General features: G+C 53.0%; 1 protein-coding gene across 1 annotated transcript in view; it reads left to right on the top strand.

Moving 5' to 3' along the window:
* Positions 1-16,650, top strand: part of OLFML2A (olfactomedin like 2A) — a 29,052-nt gene extending 12,402 nt beyond the window's left edge. Inside the window, exons 3-8 of the mRNA XM_081281571.1 lie at positions 3,630-3,737; positions 8,020-8,229; positions 9,938-10,191; positions 11,183-11,451; positions 13,284-13,469; positions 14,772-16,650. Coding sequence (XP_081137697.1) covers positions 3,630-3,737; positions 8,020-8,229; positions 9,938-10,191; positions 11,183-11,451; positions 13,284-13,469; positions 14,772-15,376 — 1,632 coding nt within the window. The 3' untranslated portion in view covers positions 15,377-16,650. The remainder of the gene's footprint in view (positions 1-3,629; positions 3,738-8,019; positions 8,230-9,937; positions 10,192-11,182; positions 11,452-13,283; positions 13,470-14,771) is intronic.
* Positions 16,651-17,354: the final 704 nt, after the last annotated feature.

Genomic DNA, 17,354 nt, shown 5'->3' with positions numbered 1-17,354 from the left:
GGCAGTGTGTTCAGTACTGGGCCAGGGATGTCCCAGGGACTGAGAGAGCCTCAAGCAGGGGATAACCTTGGATGGGCCTTGAAGGATGTGTAGGAGTTCCTCAGGCAGAGAAGTGAGGCTGTTCTGGACAAGGGCCAGTGGAGTACATGTGACAGAGGCCTCCCTGCCCTCTCTGCCCGAGCCCTGCTGGCCTCCTGTCACCTCCTCTTATATAGTGTTTCTCAAACTATCTGCAGTGAAGGATCACCTGGTTTTTTGTTGTTGTTTTTTTTTTTTTTGAACCCAGGGGTGCTTAACCACTGAGCCACATCCCCAGCTCCTCCCCCCACCTTTTTTTTAAAGAGAGAAAGAGAGAACTTTTTAATATTTTTTAGTTTTTTTCGATGGACACAACTTCTTTATTTTATTTTATTTTATTTTATTTTTATGTGGTACTGAGGATCCAACCCAGCACCCCTCGCATGCCAGGCGAGCATGTTACCGCTTGAGCCACATCCCAGCCCCTCCTCCCCTTTTTTTGATAGATAGGCTCTCACTAAATTGCCTAGCACCTGGTAATTTGCTGAGGCTGGCCTTGTATTTATAATCCTCCTCCCCCAGCCTCCCAAGTCGCTGGGATTAGAGGCACGGACCACCACACCTGGCTGACTTTTAAAAAAGAAAAGGAAAAAAATCTGTCAAAGACCAATATTTTTGTAAAACACCAATGAGTTATTAGAAAAATGAACCAAAAACAAAGACAGACATGCCAAATGTAAGCCAATGTTTTCTTGAGTCCACAAATATACAGCTGCTCTGTCAAGTGGCTGTAAAGCTTTCTAAGAAGCCGTCTCGTGTTCTGTAATCATTTTATTAGAGACGTAGTGGGCAGCTTGAACCCGCGCTTGTCACAGGACACACTCGGAGCAGCCTGCTGCAGCACACCATGTTTCTTTCTCCTCACCTCCAGCGCATGGCACATGCTGTACCCTTTGCTTGGATTGTCCTTTCTGGGACATTGCTGCCTGATCTGTGCTCCTCTGTCAGAGCTTGGCTCCAACAACCCCCCACCCCCACCCCCAGCAGCCTTTCCTAATCCACACCCAGCTCCAGACAAAGTCAGCCCCCCACCATGAGTGATCTGGGCATCCATGTGTCACTGCCTGTGTCCCCTGTTCTGGGTGCCTATGTGTCACCGCCTGTGTCTTTGTCTGTAGAGGACGCTGGGGGCTCAAGTCATCTTGTTCATCTCTGTACGTGACTCAGTGTAAACCTGTGCTGAGCCTGAAGAGGGGGGCAGGGGCGTATCAAATGCCAGGCTCAGGAGGAGGGACACCATATGCGGGCAGTGGGGAGCCATGGAAAGCTACCTGGCAGGGAGAGACCCTTGTCAAAGCTAGTTTCAGAGGCCGTGAAGGCACAGAGTGAGGCTGGGAGCTGCCCATTGGCCCCCTGGAACAGTGACCGCGGCACTGGTGTTCAGAAGCCTTTGCTGTGTGCCCAGCTGGGCTCAGCTCAGCACAGAGTCCCCACTCCTTACCACAGCCCTACTGCCCCATCTCAAAGCAGAGGACACTTATGCAGGGCTCTCCAGCTGTGCTCCACAGAGCCTGGGCAACCCCCCAGGGCCAGAGTGAGGTTGTGAGGGAGCAGAGAGGTCTCTGGGCCCTACCACGCCTCCCAGCAGGGGTGCCCACCCCCTTTTCTGTTTTAGAGCTTAGGTTCTCCTCAGAGAAAAATTCCCTGGCTTAAAAGAGTTTGAACACCCCTGGGAAAGTGGGAGTAAAACTTCCACCTTGGGAATAGCTAGCCTGGGCCAGACAGGCGCACTGGCCTCCTCAGGCCCTGAGAGAGGCTGCGGACGGGAGGGAGCCGTGTGGGAGGTGGGCCACAGGAACTGCCCTTCCCAAGAAGCCAGGGAGGACTGATTTCCCAGCCAGTCCCTCGTGCCAAGGTTTCCCTGACCCTCTTGCTGGCATCTTGGCCATGGCGGGGGGGGGGGGGGGAGTGTCATATCCTGAGGGAGGGGGGGCAACTGCAGAGCAAACCCTGGGCTCCCAGCCCTGCCGTGGACCTGTTGTGCAAGCCCCTCACCCCTAGCCCCTGTTTCCCTGTGGGAACCCAAGACAGGAGCAGCAGAGCATGATGGGAAACGCTCAGATTTATTCTAACCTGGCCCCTTGGCCTGGCCCCACTGTTGTCACCTGCTGGCTGTGGGAAAGTCACTTCACCTCCCTGGGGATAAACACTGGCCATCCTCTGGGTTTGGTTGGGTCACTAGAAGCAGACCTGGGAACCAGAGATTTGTATGCAAGGGACATACTATGAAGGTGTTCTCCAGAGAGGCTAAAGGGGCAGAAGCAGGGGGGGAGGGGAGACGTCCAGAAGGGTGTGGCCCAGGACAGGAGCCAGCCTCAGCCAGGTTCCCAGGGGAACACTGGGGTGGGAATGGCAACTCCAGTTCTCCCCTCTGGGGCAAGGAAGCTGGGATGCCACACTCGTCAGTCATGCCTCAGAGCCACCCCCAAGGTGGCCTAGCACTTTGGGAGCTTAGTGGATCCTTGAAAAGAATCACAGATATATTTGCTTAAAAGAAAGGCACACCAGGATGGTTAGCTGGTGTGGGGTGCAGTCGGAGAGGAGGAATAACCACTATGCTCAGCAGCACAGTAGGAAGACTGTGGCTGACAGCAATGAATTGTATATTTCAAAACAGCTACAGGAGAGAATTTTGAATATTCAAATATATACCAGCACAAAGAAATTGGTAAATGTCTGCTGCGATGGCTCTGCCAATTACCCTGATTTGATCATTACACATACAAGGTCACACCGTACCACGTCAATATGTACAATGATCATGTGTAAACAAAAAATAGACTTACTGCCAGGTGCAATGGCCCACACCTGTAATCCCAGCAGCTTGGGAGGCTGAGGTAGGAGGATTGCAAGGGGCCAGCCTTGGCAACTTAGCAAGTTCCTGTCTTAAAATAAAAAATAAAAACAACTAGAGGTGGGGTTATGGCTCCGGTGGCAGAGTACTTGCCTAGTATGCGTGAGGCACTGAGTTCAATCCCCAGCACCACATAAAAATAAACAAATAAATAAAGGTATTGTGTCCATCTACCAAAAAAAAAAAAAAAACTGGAGATGTAACTCCAGGATAGGGCATCCCTGGGTTCAGTTCCCAGTGAAAATAAATAAAATTTTTAAAAATATTTTTTTAGTTGTAGATGGACACAATGCTGTTACTTTACTTATTTATTTTTCTGTGGTGCTGAAGAAAGAACCCAGGGCCTCACGCTTGGCAAGTGCTCTACCACTGAGCCACAACCCCAGCCCACAAATGCATAAATTTTTAAAAATTTTAAAAGGAAGCCCATGGAAGCCAGGGGAAATAGGGACCCAGGAGATCCAGACAAGCCCCAGTGTCCTCTCTACACCCCGTGGGGTTGCTACCAGGACTAAGTGACAGAACTCACTAAGCCCCTAGCCTGGCAAGTGATGGGAGCTCGCAAGGGAGGATCTGCAGCCCCTGGGACCGTGGGCAGACTGGACTAGTGGGTGTGCGGGCCCAGGCTGACCCTCTGAGGCTGCGGGTTCCGAGGTTCCTCACTGGGCCTTGCGGAACCCTTCCCCTTCCCCTGCAGCTGCAGTCTATGGTGGATCTCCTGGAGGGCGCTCTGTACAGCATGGACCTGATGAAAGTGCACGCCTATGTCCACAAGGTGGCCTCCCAGATGGACACACTGGAAGAGGTAAGGACGGGCTCCTGCCAGGGCCAGGCTAGTGCAGTGCTGGGGGCTCAGGGCAGGGTCCACCTGGGCAATTCTGGCTTGATCCTGGTGGGTTTTGGGATCTGGACTCCAGGAGGGATTTGGGGGAGGGAGGCGTAGCCCACGGGGTCCAGCCTTTGGAGAAGAGGTCTGATTGCAGCTCCAGGGCCTATAGGGAGCTGCAAGCTTGGATGGGGAAACCAAGGCACCTGCTGTTGTAGGAGAGAGGTGCACAGGGACTGGCACTTGCAGTTGCCCCCAGTGAGCCAAGGTCAGGCCCCACACTGCATAGCTCTGAGGGAATCACTCACAGAAGTGGCCAGGTCTGTGGTGCCTGCTGGATGGATACAATATGGCAGGTCTGGCTAAGCTGGCTGGGGCTGGACTCAGGACAGTATGACTGTCCCAGAACCATCCGTGGGGAGACCGAAGTGCTAACTATCCTGCCTGTTCAGGGTAAATCTGCTGTAGGGCTGGGCAGACAGCCAGGACTGCCCTCTGGGGACAGGGAGAGCCTTAGATGAGCGTGGGGGTCCAGGCTACAGGCTCAAGGGTTGCTGGCCTCTCTGCTGCCATAGCCTAGCCTCCTCCCATTTCCTGCATCCGGTCTCTGCTGAGCCACTGGGTGTCTGGGAGCCTGCAGCTGCCAGGAGCAGGCGTGGGGGCTTCCTTTCCCAGCTTCCTTTACAGAGAGAAAGGGCACCTGGGCATCCTGTGCCCCAGAGTGGGAGATTAACCCCTTAGCCTAAAGCTTTGGTCACAGTGGCTTTAATGATTCAAAAAGTGTTTGGTGAGGTCCACTGTTGGCCAAGCCCAGGCCTGCGTGGGGGAGAGCTCACGCTTGTTGAATTTGTTCTGTGCACCTGTCTTTCCTGGGTACCTGGCACAATCCAGGCTCTGCTGGTGCCAGCTCTGAGGCTCTCCTCCTTTGACCTTTCCTCTTGTAATCTCAGGAAATACTCACCCGCTTCACGTAACTGAGCCAGATGATCTGGAAGGTAATCTGCAGAGCCTGGAACAAATCAGAAATGATTTCCACAGCCACAGAGAAATGATTGTTTAATTGTCTTCTGTTTTGCATTATCTGTGCTATGTTTTTGTTAACAGTGGTTTGCTAAGTGATAAACCTATGGGACAAAAAACAGCTCTTTGCTATCTCTGGGAGGGAGTGGAGAGAACAGTCTTTCTCAGGAGAAGCTGGCTCCCTCTGCCAAAGGGAGGATGCTGCCAGGGTGTCAGGTAGCAATGTGGGGTCCCAGCTTTCCTCTGTTCTCCTCCACCAGTGGTTCTCAGCCAGGTGTGATTTTGTCCCCCTCAGCCAGCAATATCTGGAGACATCTTGGGTTGCCAAGATGCCACTGGCTTCTCGTGGGTAGAGGCCAGAGATGCTGCTAAATACCCTGCAATGTGCAGGACTGTCCCCAGCAACAAATGGCCACCTGGCAAATGTCAATAGTGCTGACTATTGTGGAGAAGTCTGCCTTACACTTTTCAACTTCTGCCTTAACTGTCATCACAGTTTAAAATGCACGTGCCCCCAACCTAGATGCCCATCAATAGATTTATGGGTAAAGAAACTGTGGTTTATATACACAATGGAATATTACTCAGCATTAAAAGTGAATTAAAATTATGGCATTTGTAGGTAAATGGAAGGAGATGGAGAATATTATGCCAAGTGAAGTAAGCCAATCCCAAAAACCCTAAAGGCCGAGTGTTTTCTCAGATTAGTGGATGTTGATCTATGATGGGGGGTGGGGGGATGGGAAGAATGAAGGAACTTTGGTAGGACAAAGGGGAGGGTGAGGAGGGGTTATCGGGAAAAGATGGTGAATGATGGAAAGATGGTGAAATGAGATGGTCATCATTACCCTGGTACATGTATGATTGCAGGAATGGTGCGTCTCTACATCATGTACAATCAGAGAATTGAAATGTTGCACTCCATATGTGTGTGCGGTGAATTGAAATGCATTCTGCTAGAGTACAACTAAGTAGAACAAATTTTAAAAATTAAAAAAAAAAGAAATCAGGACCTTAAAAATATAAAATAAAATATAACATAATAAAATGCACGTTCCCATTCCTTAGCTTTTCTGGTCCTCACAGTGACCCTGCATCTTAATGGGGATCCCCATTTCACAGGCAGGGAAGCTGGGACTCAGAGAAATCCTCACTCACCCAAAGTTACCCGGTCCACAAAGTGGAGAGGAAGGATTTGAACCCACGTGTATCAGTCTCCTGCCTCCCCCTGGTTGGTGCCTAAATCTGAGTCCCCCAGGGCTGACTGGACATAAACCACTTTAAGGTTCTAGAATGGTTTCTGAGTGAAATTTGAAATGAAACTCAGATGCTCCTTGGCTTCTCAGCAAAGTGCTCCCTGGAGCTAACTCTGCTCTCTCCTGCCTCAGCTCAGAAGTAGTTTCTGACCTATCCAGGCCTGTTGGAGTCTTGGGGATCTTACCGGCCCACCCAGCTTCCCTGAGTGCTGTGCAGTGGGCAAGGCCAACCTAGGCAGCAGCCCAGGCAGCAGGATCCTGAGGTTACGGAGGACTCAGAGTGAGGAGCATCTTGGTTCTGAGCAGTCGTTGCCAGCAGGATTTAGAACCAGGGGTAGACTCCGGATGGGCTGGGAGCTGCTAAAGTTAGCCTGGGCAGCAGGGCCCCAGCAGGAGGAGAGGCAGGGCTCAGGGCTGTGGGAGGACCCCCGGACCCAGGAGAGGGGTCCAAAGCCAGAGACTGCCCCACAGCAGAGCCCCAGACAGTCTACTCCAACTACATTGCTTAAATATGTTATAAAAAGAAGGTGTTTATGGGCTGGGACTGTAACTCAGGTAAAGCATTTGCCTAGCTTGTTGGAGGCCTGGGTTCCAGCCCAGTACTAAGAAAAAGAAGAAGAAGAAAGGCATATATTTATGTATTACTTGTAATGTTAAAAAATACTTTTAAAATAGCAAAAGGTCAAAAGCAACTTAAGTGACCGTCCCTAAGGGCTAACTAAATTCTGGCTGTGCATACGATGGTACAATGAGTGGCCATTAAAAGGAACAGGGAAGCCGGTTGCCCTGGCGCCAGCCTGTAATCCCAGCAGCTGGGGAGGCTGAGACAGGAGGATCGTGAGTTCAAAGTCATTCTCAGAAAAAGTGAGGCACTAAGCAACTCAGTGAGACCCTGTCTCTAAATAAAATACAAAATAGGGCTGGGGTTGTAGCTCAGTGGTAGAGCACTTGCCTCGCATGTATAAGGCACTAGGTTCGATCCTCAGCACCACATAAAAATAAATAAATAAAATAAAGATATTGTGTTTGTCCACAAATAAAAAAATATATTTAAAAAAATACAAAATAGGGCTGAGGATGTGGGTCAAGTGGTAGCACACTCGCCTGGCATGTGCGAGGCACTGGGTTCGATCCTCAGCACCCACATATAAATAAAATAAAGATATTGTGTTCACCTAAAATTAAAATAAAAAATGAATATTGAAAAAAGCTAAATCTTTAAAAAAAATACAAAATAGGGCTGGGGATGTGGCTCAGTGGTCTAGTGCCCTTGAGTTCAATCCTTGATACAGAAAAAAAATAAAAACAGCGAGCACTATATAACTATATAGACAGATATGGAACAGTTCTCAAAATAGGCTGTTAAATGAAAAAGAAAAGTATTGAAAAGATATATGTGTATATGCTTTTTTGGGGGATACTGGGGATTAAACCCAGAGATACCCTAGCACTGAGCTGCATCCCCAGCCCTTTTTATTTCTTATTTTGAGACAGGGTCTCTCTAAGTTGCTGAGGCTGGCCTCATGATCCTCCTGTCTCAGCCTCCCAAGTCCTTGGGATTACAGAGGTGCCCAGAGCCTGGCTGTACATATACATTTGTCCCTGTCACTGTACAGACTCTTTAGAAGGACATGCAAGAAATGCATAATGATGGTCAGCACTGAGAAATAAACAAGGCTGAGAGAAGATATATATTTTAGACTCATTTATTTATATCTTTTTAATTCAGTACCATAAATGTGTATTATCTATATTTTCATTCCTTCACTTGTTAAATTTAAAACATGAATAGCCACCAGGCCTCCTAGTCCATGCTTTGTTCCGCCTGGGTTTTCCCGGTGTCATCCCTGCTTGGGCCCCTACCCCCTGCCCCAGCCCAGCCCAGGAGACTGGGCAGCAGGGCTGCATGGCCAAGCTGGGGCATCCCTCTGGGATGGGGACTCCGAGAAAGCGGGCCAAGGAGTGACCTTCATCCTGCCCCACAGAGCATCAAGGCCAACCTGAGCCAGGAGAACGAGGTGGTGAAGGAGAGCGTGCGCCATCTCACGGAGCAGCTCAAGAGCTACGAGAACCACTCGGACATCATGATGAGCATCAAGAAAGAGCTCTCCAGCCTGGGCCTCCAGCTGCTGCAGCGGGATGCAGCTGCTGTCCCTGCCGCTGCCTCCACCACAGGCCCCGGTAGCAAGGTTCAGGTAAGGCTCCAGCTCTGACCACAGGCCAGAAGGTGACAGGAATTGGTGATGGGGACACAGGGACTTAGCCCTCAGGGCCAGCTTCGGGTAGGCTTGGGGCTGTGGGACAGGCTGGAGGACAGGCTGGAGGGTCCACGGCAGGCAGGCGAGGGTGGGGGGCTGCTCTGGGCCCGCTGGGGCAGATGTGCAGATTTGGCCAACGGGCCGGTCAGGTGTTTGGTAATATTCTTATTCCCAAATTTCCAAACTAGTAGGGATAGAGTTGTGGACTAACACTCCCCATCTGGCCTCAAGAGACCAGGTCAGCTCTCCTGCAAAACTGCCTTGAGCCACCCCAGCTCTGGCCAGGTTCCTGGCTGGGTTGTGCCTCTTCAGTGGGATGCGGGCAATGCCTCTGTAGAGTGACCCTGTAGAAAGACACCAGTTCCCCTACCCGTCCCATCTTCAAGCTCAGCACAGAGTGCTAACGTGTCTTAGTGCAGATTTGAGGAAGGTCCACCCTGCAGGCATACTGCAAAATAAACTCCTTGCACTGGAGAGGTCAATTACAAAGAGAGGCGCCTTTGGGTGGATAAATTGAGCAATGTCCTTCCTATGATGGACACGTGTCCGGGCCCCTCAGTCAGTTGCCCACCTGCCTGGGGGCAGGACACAGCCCAGTGACCTTGGTTTTTGGTGAGCAGCAGAAGCCACCTGACATTGCTGGGATTTCTGCTCTGAACCTGACTTTCTCATAGATGTTATCCATTAATTCCAGAGCCACCTTGGAGGAGGGTTGGCCCTGGCTGTTTGACAGACGAGAATGCAGGGAGAGTGGTCACGCAGAGAGCGGGTGGCTGCGTGACTGCCAAGCCCCAGCCCTTCCTCCCCACCTCTCAGCCTCCTATGCTGACATTGTGATAGTGGGGCCATTTGTAACTGCAGCCGGACTGCCTGAGTACTGAGAAGGCACAGAGGAAGCCTGTGCCTTGGCCCAGTGCTGGCTTCCTGCTCTTTCCAGTGCCAACTCCGCAGGCGCAAATGAGTGCTGTTTTGGCAACCGCACAGAGGCAACCCGATGCTGTGCTCACCATATCTGCCGGAGCTTCTGCCTAACAATGGGTGATGTCACGGGTCCTGTGTTCTTGTGCCAAGCCAGCATCAGAGGCATTTGAATAGGAAGTGAAAATAACAAAATCACAGACATTAGAAGTGGCACGTCCTGGGGTAGTGGAAACAACTGCACCAGTTTGCCTGGGACTGAAGGGTTTCACAGAATGCAGGGCCTTCATTGCTAAAACTGGGAGTTCTGGACACATTAGGAGTAGTTGGTCACCCTGCATAGGGACCCAAGAACCTCTCGCCTGCCCACACACTAAGACCAGTAAGAGAGGCCAACCTGGGAAGCAGGCAGGTGAGGCTGCCTCTGAGGGGCCAGTCTTATCTACCCCCAGGCGAAGAGAGGACAGAAATTGGGAAGAATGGGACAGGAATCTAACCTCTCAGGTTGGATCTCAAGTCTGCAAGGGAACTAGAGAGCTTCAAGGAGAAATGGAGGCAAACCAGTCATGGGTGTTGTAGGAGGGAAGGAACGCAATGCCTTATGAACACCTGGGATGTAGGGTTTGAAACAACATGACCATCCCCAGCCCCCACATGCTGTGCTCTCATGACCCCCACAACATTCTCTCTACTGTTTCCCAAGCCTGAGACTTCCCTTCTCGCCCAGGACACAGCTGGAGGGAAAGGCAAGGATACCAACAAATATGGCGGCATGCAGAAGAGCTTTGCAGACAGGGGCCTCCCAAAAGTGCCTAAGGAGAAGCTGCTGAAGGTGGAGAAGCTGAGGAAGGAGAGCAGCAAGGGCAGACTCCCCCAGCCCACAGCCAAGCCCCGAGCTCTGGCCCAGCAGCAGGCCGTGATCCGGGGTTTCACCTACTACAAGGCAGGCAGGCAGGAGGGGACTGAGGCCATAGCTGGTGAGTTGGAAGGGAGGAGGAACTTTGGGGAGTGGGTCCTTGCTGAGAGACGGCCTCCTTCAGGGATCCTCCTGTTCTTCTCTGCACCCAGATGGCCCCAGATTCCAGCTCCATCCCTTGCTTACCTGTGGCTCCCCTTTGTTCATCCACACGGGGCCTAATACCCTCTCAGAGGGTTGTTGGGAATAAAATGATAGGCCCCTGAGGGGTGTCCTAATCCTACTCCCCCTTTCTGGGTGCTGCTGACCACTTTGTTCAGTGAAACCCTCTGTGGGGCCCATGTCCAAGCAGGGAGGGAGGTGGGACAGACAGGTTCCTGTTTCCTTCAACACCCCCTTGTTTTTTGGCCTCTCAGAGCTCAGGGGTTTCTTCCCCCAAACCCTGGTGCCAGCTGCTGTCCATGATCCCTGCCATGTCAGCCTGGCCACAGCACAGGACCCCTGACCCTGGCTGGGCCACTGCCCAGGAACAGCTGCAGGCATCTGACTCTACCAGCAAAGCCCATGGGAAATGGGCCCTGGGAGGCTGCCGAGGCCAGGTCCCCTGCAGCTGCCCCTGACTAGAGGGACTGTGCCTTGGAATTGAGTCTAGGACATGAAAGAATTGATACAAAGTGCTCGACACTGACAAAAGGGAGGAACCTCATGTTTGGAAGCACACATTTGCCGGGACCTGTATAAACATTTTTTATATATTTTTCCTCTAACCAACACAGTAGCCTACGCTGGTGGGCCTCGTGGTGCTCTTTTCACACAGGTGGAAACTGAGGCCTCCAAGGCAGGAAGACTTGCCCATAAAAACTGTCCCACAGTGGGGGCCGTGGAGCTGGGCCTGGGGCCTGCCCGCTGGCCAGGAAGACCTCCCGCCTCCCACTTCAGAAACTTTCACTTCCTCCCATGTGGGGGGACCTTTAGGAGGCCGCTCCTTCCCTGGCCCGTGGCTCTGCAGCTGCCTGGGGGGCCTGGGGTGAGCGGGAGTCTTCTCTCTGCAGACAGTGCCCTCAAGGGCACTTCCTGGTTGGAGCAGCTGCCACCCAAGGTGGAGGGCAGAACCCCCGAGGGCAACTCTGCAGAGCTGGAGCAGGACAAGGCTGGACCAAGGGCCTCAGAGGGAGTCAACCTGGGCCCCGACACCCCCACCTCATACCCTGCCACCACCACCAGCACCACCACCAGCCCAGCCCCCACCACCACCACCAGCCCAGCCCCCACCACCAGATCCCTGCCCATGGAGCCACCTTCACGCCCAGAAGCCCCTCGCCAAGGTGAGTAAACCTCATGGGGATCAGCGGACTACAGCCCGTGGCCAAATCCAGCTGTTTGTTGGGCCTTCAAACTGAGAAAGGTTTTTACATTTTTAAACAGTTATTAGAGCTGGTGAGACATCGTACTCCTGTGATACCAGGGACTTGGAGCTGAGGCAGGAGCATCCCAAGTTCCAGACCAGTCAGGGCAACTTCATGAGCCCGGTCTTCAAAAATAAACGAATACCTACATAAACAGGGCTGGGGGTGTAGCTCAGTGGTAGAGCACCCTGGGTTCAATCCCCAGTACTGGGGGGGATAATCCAGCATCTATTTTCATTTCTCGGCTCGGCAATGCTGTCTGTCTGTTGTTTTTGCCCTGCTGGGAAATGAACCCAGGACCTCAAGCGCCCAGCCAGTGCTCTGCCACTGAGTCGTACCCCCAGCCCTCTCTGGCTGTTTTTATGTCTGCACATACTTTTGACTTATGTCGCAGAGTAGAAATCGTCAGGGAACCATCGATCTCGTCCCTGCTTGGTCTGGTGCTTGCGCTGGCAGGCCTCTCTCTTGAAGATCCTCCAGCACCGTGGACGACAGCTGCCTCACGGTGCTACTTCTAGAGCACTGACACTGTGGGGAGGTTACACAAAGTAAAGGGCACAGCTGTCTGGTGGCCTGACAAGACCCACAAACCACATCACTAACAGGCTATTTGATGAGGTGAGAGATTGCTCGGTGGAAAGAGAAAACAGAATGCAAACTGTGTGCTGAGGAGAATCGGGGTCGTGAGGTACGTCCGCAAGGCTTACACGCAAAGGAAAAAAGAAAAGGAAGGAAATACGGCATGGTTAATAATTATCTGGATAGGGCTGGGGATGTGGCTCAAGCGGTAGCACGCTCGCCTGGCATGCGTGCGGCCTGGGTTCGATCCTCAGCACCACATACAAAGATGTTGTATCCACTGATAACTAAAAAATAAATATTAAAAAAATTTTTTAAAAAATTATCTGGATAATGAAATTCTTTTTAGGGCTTTATTTTCTTTAAGGATTCTTAATTTTTAAAAATTTTAATGGACAAATAAAAACTGTAGATAGGTATGGTGTACAACATGATGTCTGGGTACAGGTACACATACAGAATGGTAGATCAGACTAGCATCATGTGTCGGACCTCACATACCAGTTTTTGTGTTTAGAACACTTATAATCTACTCTCTGAGCAATTTCCAAATACACAATGTACCAAACTCATTCCTTCATCTAACTAAACTGAATCCTTTGAGCACCACTTCCCCATCCCCTGCCCCCTGGTCATCACCATTCCACTCTGCTTCTGTGAAGTCGACTTTTCTAGATTCCACCTATAATAGATGTAAGGAATTTTGAGTCCTATTTACTTTCTCCATTCTCCTTTTCTGAATGTTCCATGTTTCATGTTTTGTTTGTTTGCTTGTTTGTTTGTTTGTTTGTTTTTTGGGTACCAGGGTTTGAACCCAGGGGCACTTAATCACTGAGCCACATCCCCAGCCCTACTTTATATTTTATTTTGAAACAGGGTCTCACTGAGTTGCTTAGGGCCTCACTAAGTTGCTGAGGCTGTCTTTGAACTCACAAGCCCCCTGTCTCAGCCTCCTAAAATGCTGGGATTACAGGCGTGTGCCACCGTGCCCAGCAATGTTCCATCACCAGGTTCCAATGACCAGGCATTGGTAGATCATGGGGAAAGAAAAGATCACAAACAAAACATCAGGAAGGACTTAAGTTAGACCCAGATCTCAATCCCTGGGTCATTGCTCTGGCTTGGAGCCTGTGGGCCTACGTACCAGATCCTGTACCTTTTGTTTCCCAAAGGCAGGGAGGCCAGCTGCGAGGGCACCCTACGGGCTGTGGAACCCCCCGTGAGGCACCACAGCTATGGGCGCCACGAAGGGGCCTGGATGAAGGACCCTGCGGCTCGGGATGACAGGATCTATGTCACCAACTACTACTATGGAAACAGCCTGGTGGAGTTCCGCAACCTGGAGAACTTCAAGCAAGGTCAGGGACCAGGATGTGGGAAGGGGCAAGGTGTGGCAGCCTGGGGACAGCCCCTGGAAACTTGGCCCTCCTTTACCTTGTGATTTCCTGTGGTCCAGCCAGGTCTAGCTCCCCATCATCAGCTCCCCCAAGGAAAGGAGTCTAGGGGCACTGCCCTGGGGGCCCAGCAGACCCCATGGCACCTGGCGTGCTGGCACTGTGCCAGGAGCTACTCTGCAGGGACAAACAAGTCAGATGCAGCCCTGCCTCAGGAATATGACTCACCACTGAGGGGGCAATGACTGTCCTCCGGTCGAGTGCCTGCCGTGGGCTGATTACCCACACGTGCCAGCTCATGGCATCTCCTAAGTCTCTGGGGTGAGAGTTATTTCTCAGGTGAATAGGCCCGGGGCCTGGGATCTGAAGGGCTGTTGGCACAGGGAAGGGCAGAATTTCAGTGACCAGATCTGGGGCCTGATGAGGGAAAGGATCACTTAGACATGGCCTGCCCTCCAGAGGTCGCAGTCTGCAGAGGGAGGCAGAGGCTTGAAGAGACAATTTCAGGATAGCCTTAGAGAGCTTCTGGCGCTGTGGGAAGCCAGGCTGGAGGTCAGGGAAGACTCCCAGGGGCAGCAATGGGCTGAGCAGAGTCCTGGAGGGAGAATAGGAGGGAGCCAGGCAAACAGCACTGGCAATGACAGGAAGCGTGTGGCTTGGGGTTGGCAAGGCCTGGGGGAGGCCCCCGAGCACCCTGAGAGCCATGGAGTCAGAGAATAGACCAGAATACCTAGGTCTTTCTTCTGCCAGCTCAAAATTGACCTGGTCTCTGCCTCGAGCAGCTCGCAGGCTGGTGGAGAAAACCAGCGATAAGAGCGAAGGTGAAGGGTCACAGGAGGCCAGAGGCAAGGTGCTTCAGCGCAGCCTGGGGAGGTGGGGGAAGGCTTCCTGGAGAAGGTCATGTTGGTTGAGCGTCTTGAAAGATAAGCAAGCATTCCCCACCAGACCGGAGGGGGAAGGAGGGGGAACAGACAAAAAGATCTGCATGTGCAGAGGCCCTGGCCTGGCATCACTCTGCAGGGTGAGCCATTCCACGGCTAGGGACCCTCTGAGCCTGTGTCCTCGTAGGCACAGGGACGGCATCAGCACCTCCTCATGGCCCCGTGGTGATGGCATAGGATCCTGGGTTCAGGCTCAGGCACATGGTACACTCTGGGTACTAAGTGCTTTGCCCACACTTCCGAGCCCTTGCTGATCTCTCGGGGTCACCGTGGGCTGGGGGTCATCCAGGAAGCTCTGGTGTGACCGTGGCCCTCCACTGTGCAGGCCGCTGGAGTAACATGTACAAGCTGCCCTACAACTGGATCGGCACTGGCCACGTGGTGTACCAGGGGGCCTTCTACTACAACCGCGCCTTCACCAAGAACATCATCAAGTACGACCTGCGCCAGCGCTTCGTGGCCTCCTGGGCGCTGCTGCCCGACGTGGTGTACGAGGACACCACACCCTGGAAGTGGCGTGGCCACTCGGACATCGACTTTGCCGTGGACGAGAGTGGCCTGTGGGTGATCTACCCTGCCGTGGACGACCTCGACGAGGATCAGGACGAGGTGATCGTGCTGAGCCGCCTGGATCCCAGCGACCTCTCTGTGCACCGGGAGACCACGTGGAAGACGCGGCTACGTCGGAATTCCTACGGGAACTGCTTCCTGGTGTGTGGGGTCCTCTATGCTGTGGACACCTACAACCAGCACGAAGGCCAGGTGGCCTACGCTTTCGACACCCACACGGGCACCGACGCTCGGCCGCAGCTGCCCTTCCTCAACGAGCACGCCTACACCACCCAGATCGACTACAACCCCAAGGAGCGGGTGCTCTACGCCTGGGACAATGGCCACCAACTCACCTACACCCTCCACTTTGTGGTCTGAGCGGGGACCTGTGTTCACAGGAGAGGCCACAGTGGGCACGGGGACTCCCCCAGCAATTCCTGCAACCCACGGTCAGCAAGTATTTCTTGGAGCATCCGGAACTGGGGGCTGGGCCTGTGGTAGCAGCCAGGAGAGCACCTCCTCAGCACCCAGCCAGTGACACTCTCTTCTTTGTGCACAGCACATGCCAGGAGCTTGACCTGCACCCTGCGATCCTCCCCGACGCCTCCCTTGGAGGTCGAGGTCATCAAGCCCATTTTACAGATGAGGAGAATGAGGCCCAGAGAGATAGCAGCCCAGTTGGGATCAGGCAGGCTGTGTTCCTGTTGTAGCCTATTTTGCAGAAGAGGTGATTTCACCAAGCTCTCCCCCACCTCCAGCCCTCTCCCCTTATCTCCCCTATTCCCCCAGCCTCCCTTCCCACGGCTGCGCAAAGCCAGAGAGGCCTTTGGGGCCAATGCACTGGTGTTCCATCCCGGGCCCTTGTTCTGGTTGAGCTATTGGTGGCCTTGGGCTTTGGGTCCCTGGGCCAATGTCTCTGCTTCTTGCCTTTGGCCAGCCCCCCTACCTCACCCCACCCTCTGTCCAGCCACATTCCGAACCTCCACCGTCACCTAGCCACTGAGCAGAAACCACGCCCCAAGAGAAAATCCTGGCGGCTGTCCGGAGGCCCCTCCCTCCTGCCCTCACTCCTATTCGCCCTCATTCTTCAGCAGCAGCTTGTGTTTCTGCAGCAGCTGGGAAGGCCCAGGCAGCTGGCCGAGCCCTGTCCACCCAAAGCACTGGCTTAGGCCTTGAGTCCCCTTCCTGGCCCTTCCTGTGGGGACTCAGGTCCTTTCTCTCTGGGCCTTCAAAGCCACAACCTACACACACTCAGGGATACCCCCAGGTCTGCCATGAGAAGGCCCTCAGCCCCAGGTGGGCTGGTCCAGGATGGCGCGGGTCCCTTTTCCTGGTCAGTCTTGGCCTGATCACTGCTGGGGCAGGCAGGTCTGAGCAGCAAGCTTTTCCTGCCTTCAAAATATTGGTCCAGGGCTGCCTCGAGCCCAGGATTTGGGGCTGAGGATTCCCAGGTGGGCCACTTGGTCTGGTGCTTCTGATGGCATCCCAGAGTCTCAGACCCGGGCAGCCCAGACCTTTAAATGACAAGACCTTTAAACCTGATGCTCATTCCTTCAGATAGGAACTTCAGAGCTGAAAAGAAGCTCTAAAGGAAGCTGCCTTGGGTTCCTCCCTTACCACTTAAAGAAACTCCTTTTTTTTTTTTTTTTTTTTGTCAAAAAGAAAATAGGGCCCCAAAGGCTTAGAAGATGGCTTCGAGGCACACACAGCCAGTCTCCTTCCAGAAGGGCTTTGTCTATATCCTTTTTCTCCTGGCTCAGAGCAGCTCTGCCTGGAAAGGCAATCGGCGGCACCCAAGCCACCTAGCACCTTTGAAGGTACCCACTGCCAATCCCTACTGCCCCTGGACCTGCTCCCTTCCCTGAGCCCACCTGCCAGCTCCCTGCATTTCTGTAGATTTGAACACCCAGTTGCCCTGTTAGGGAGTTCAGCCACCCGGCCAAGAGGGCGAGGAAGTGCATTTTGTTCGGAGAACATTTCTCCCACCATTGTCAGGTGATATTGCTTGGCTTAAGCTAAAATTCACCCCTGGAATCAAGAGGGACAATGACACCCAATCAGGCCAGGTCTGACTCATAGAGGAGGATACATCCAGCCTCCCCCACCCAACTTAGCCTCTTCAGGGGGCTGCGGGGCCTGGCCTTTCCCTTGGCCCTGGGTGTGGGTTTTACAAGGCTGTGTTTGTGATGTCATAGCCCAGCCATGTGAGTACAGGCCCCATTTCTTCATTAGTCTGAGACAAGGGAGCATTCGAGAGGGCTGGTTTTGAAAACTTAAAGGACAAGCAGCCTTGTTCTCCAAGGGACATGATGCTGGTCACGGTCCCCAAATATGCACCGGGCCCTTTCCGTTTTCA

This window comes from Spermophilus citellus, assembly GCF_964194105.1.
Source record: "Spermophilus citellus genome assembly, chromosome: 2".
NCBI classification, from domain to species: Eukaryota; Metazoa; Chordata; class Mammalia; order Rodentia; family Sciuridae; genus Spermophilus; species Spermophilus citellus.
The sequence above is the reverse complement of the archived record's forward strand: the minus strand, read 5'-3'. Positions and strand labels throughout refer to the sequence as shown.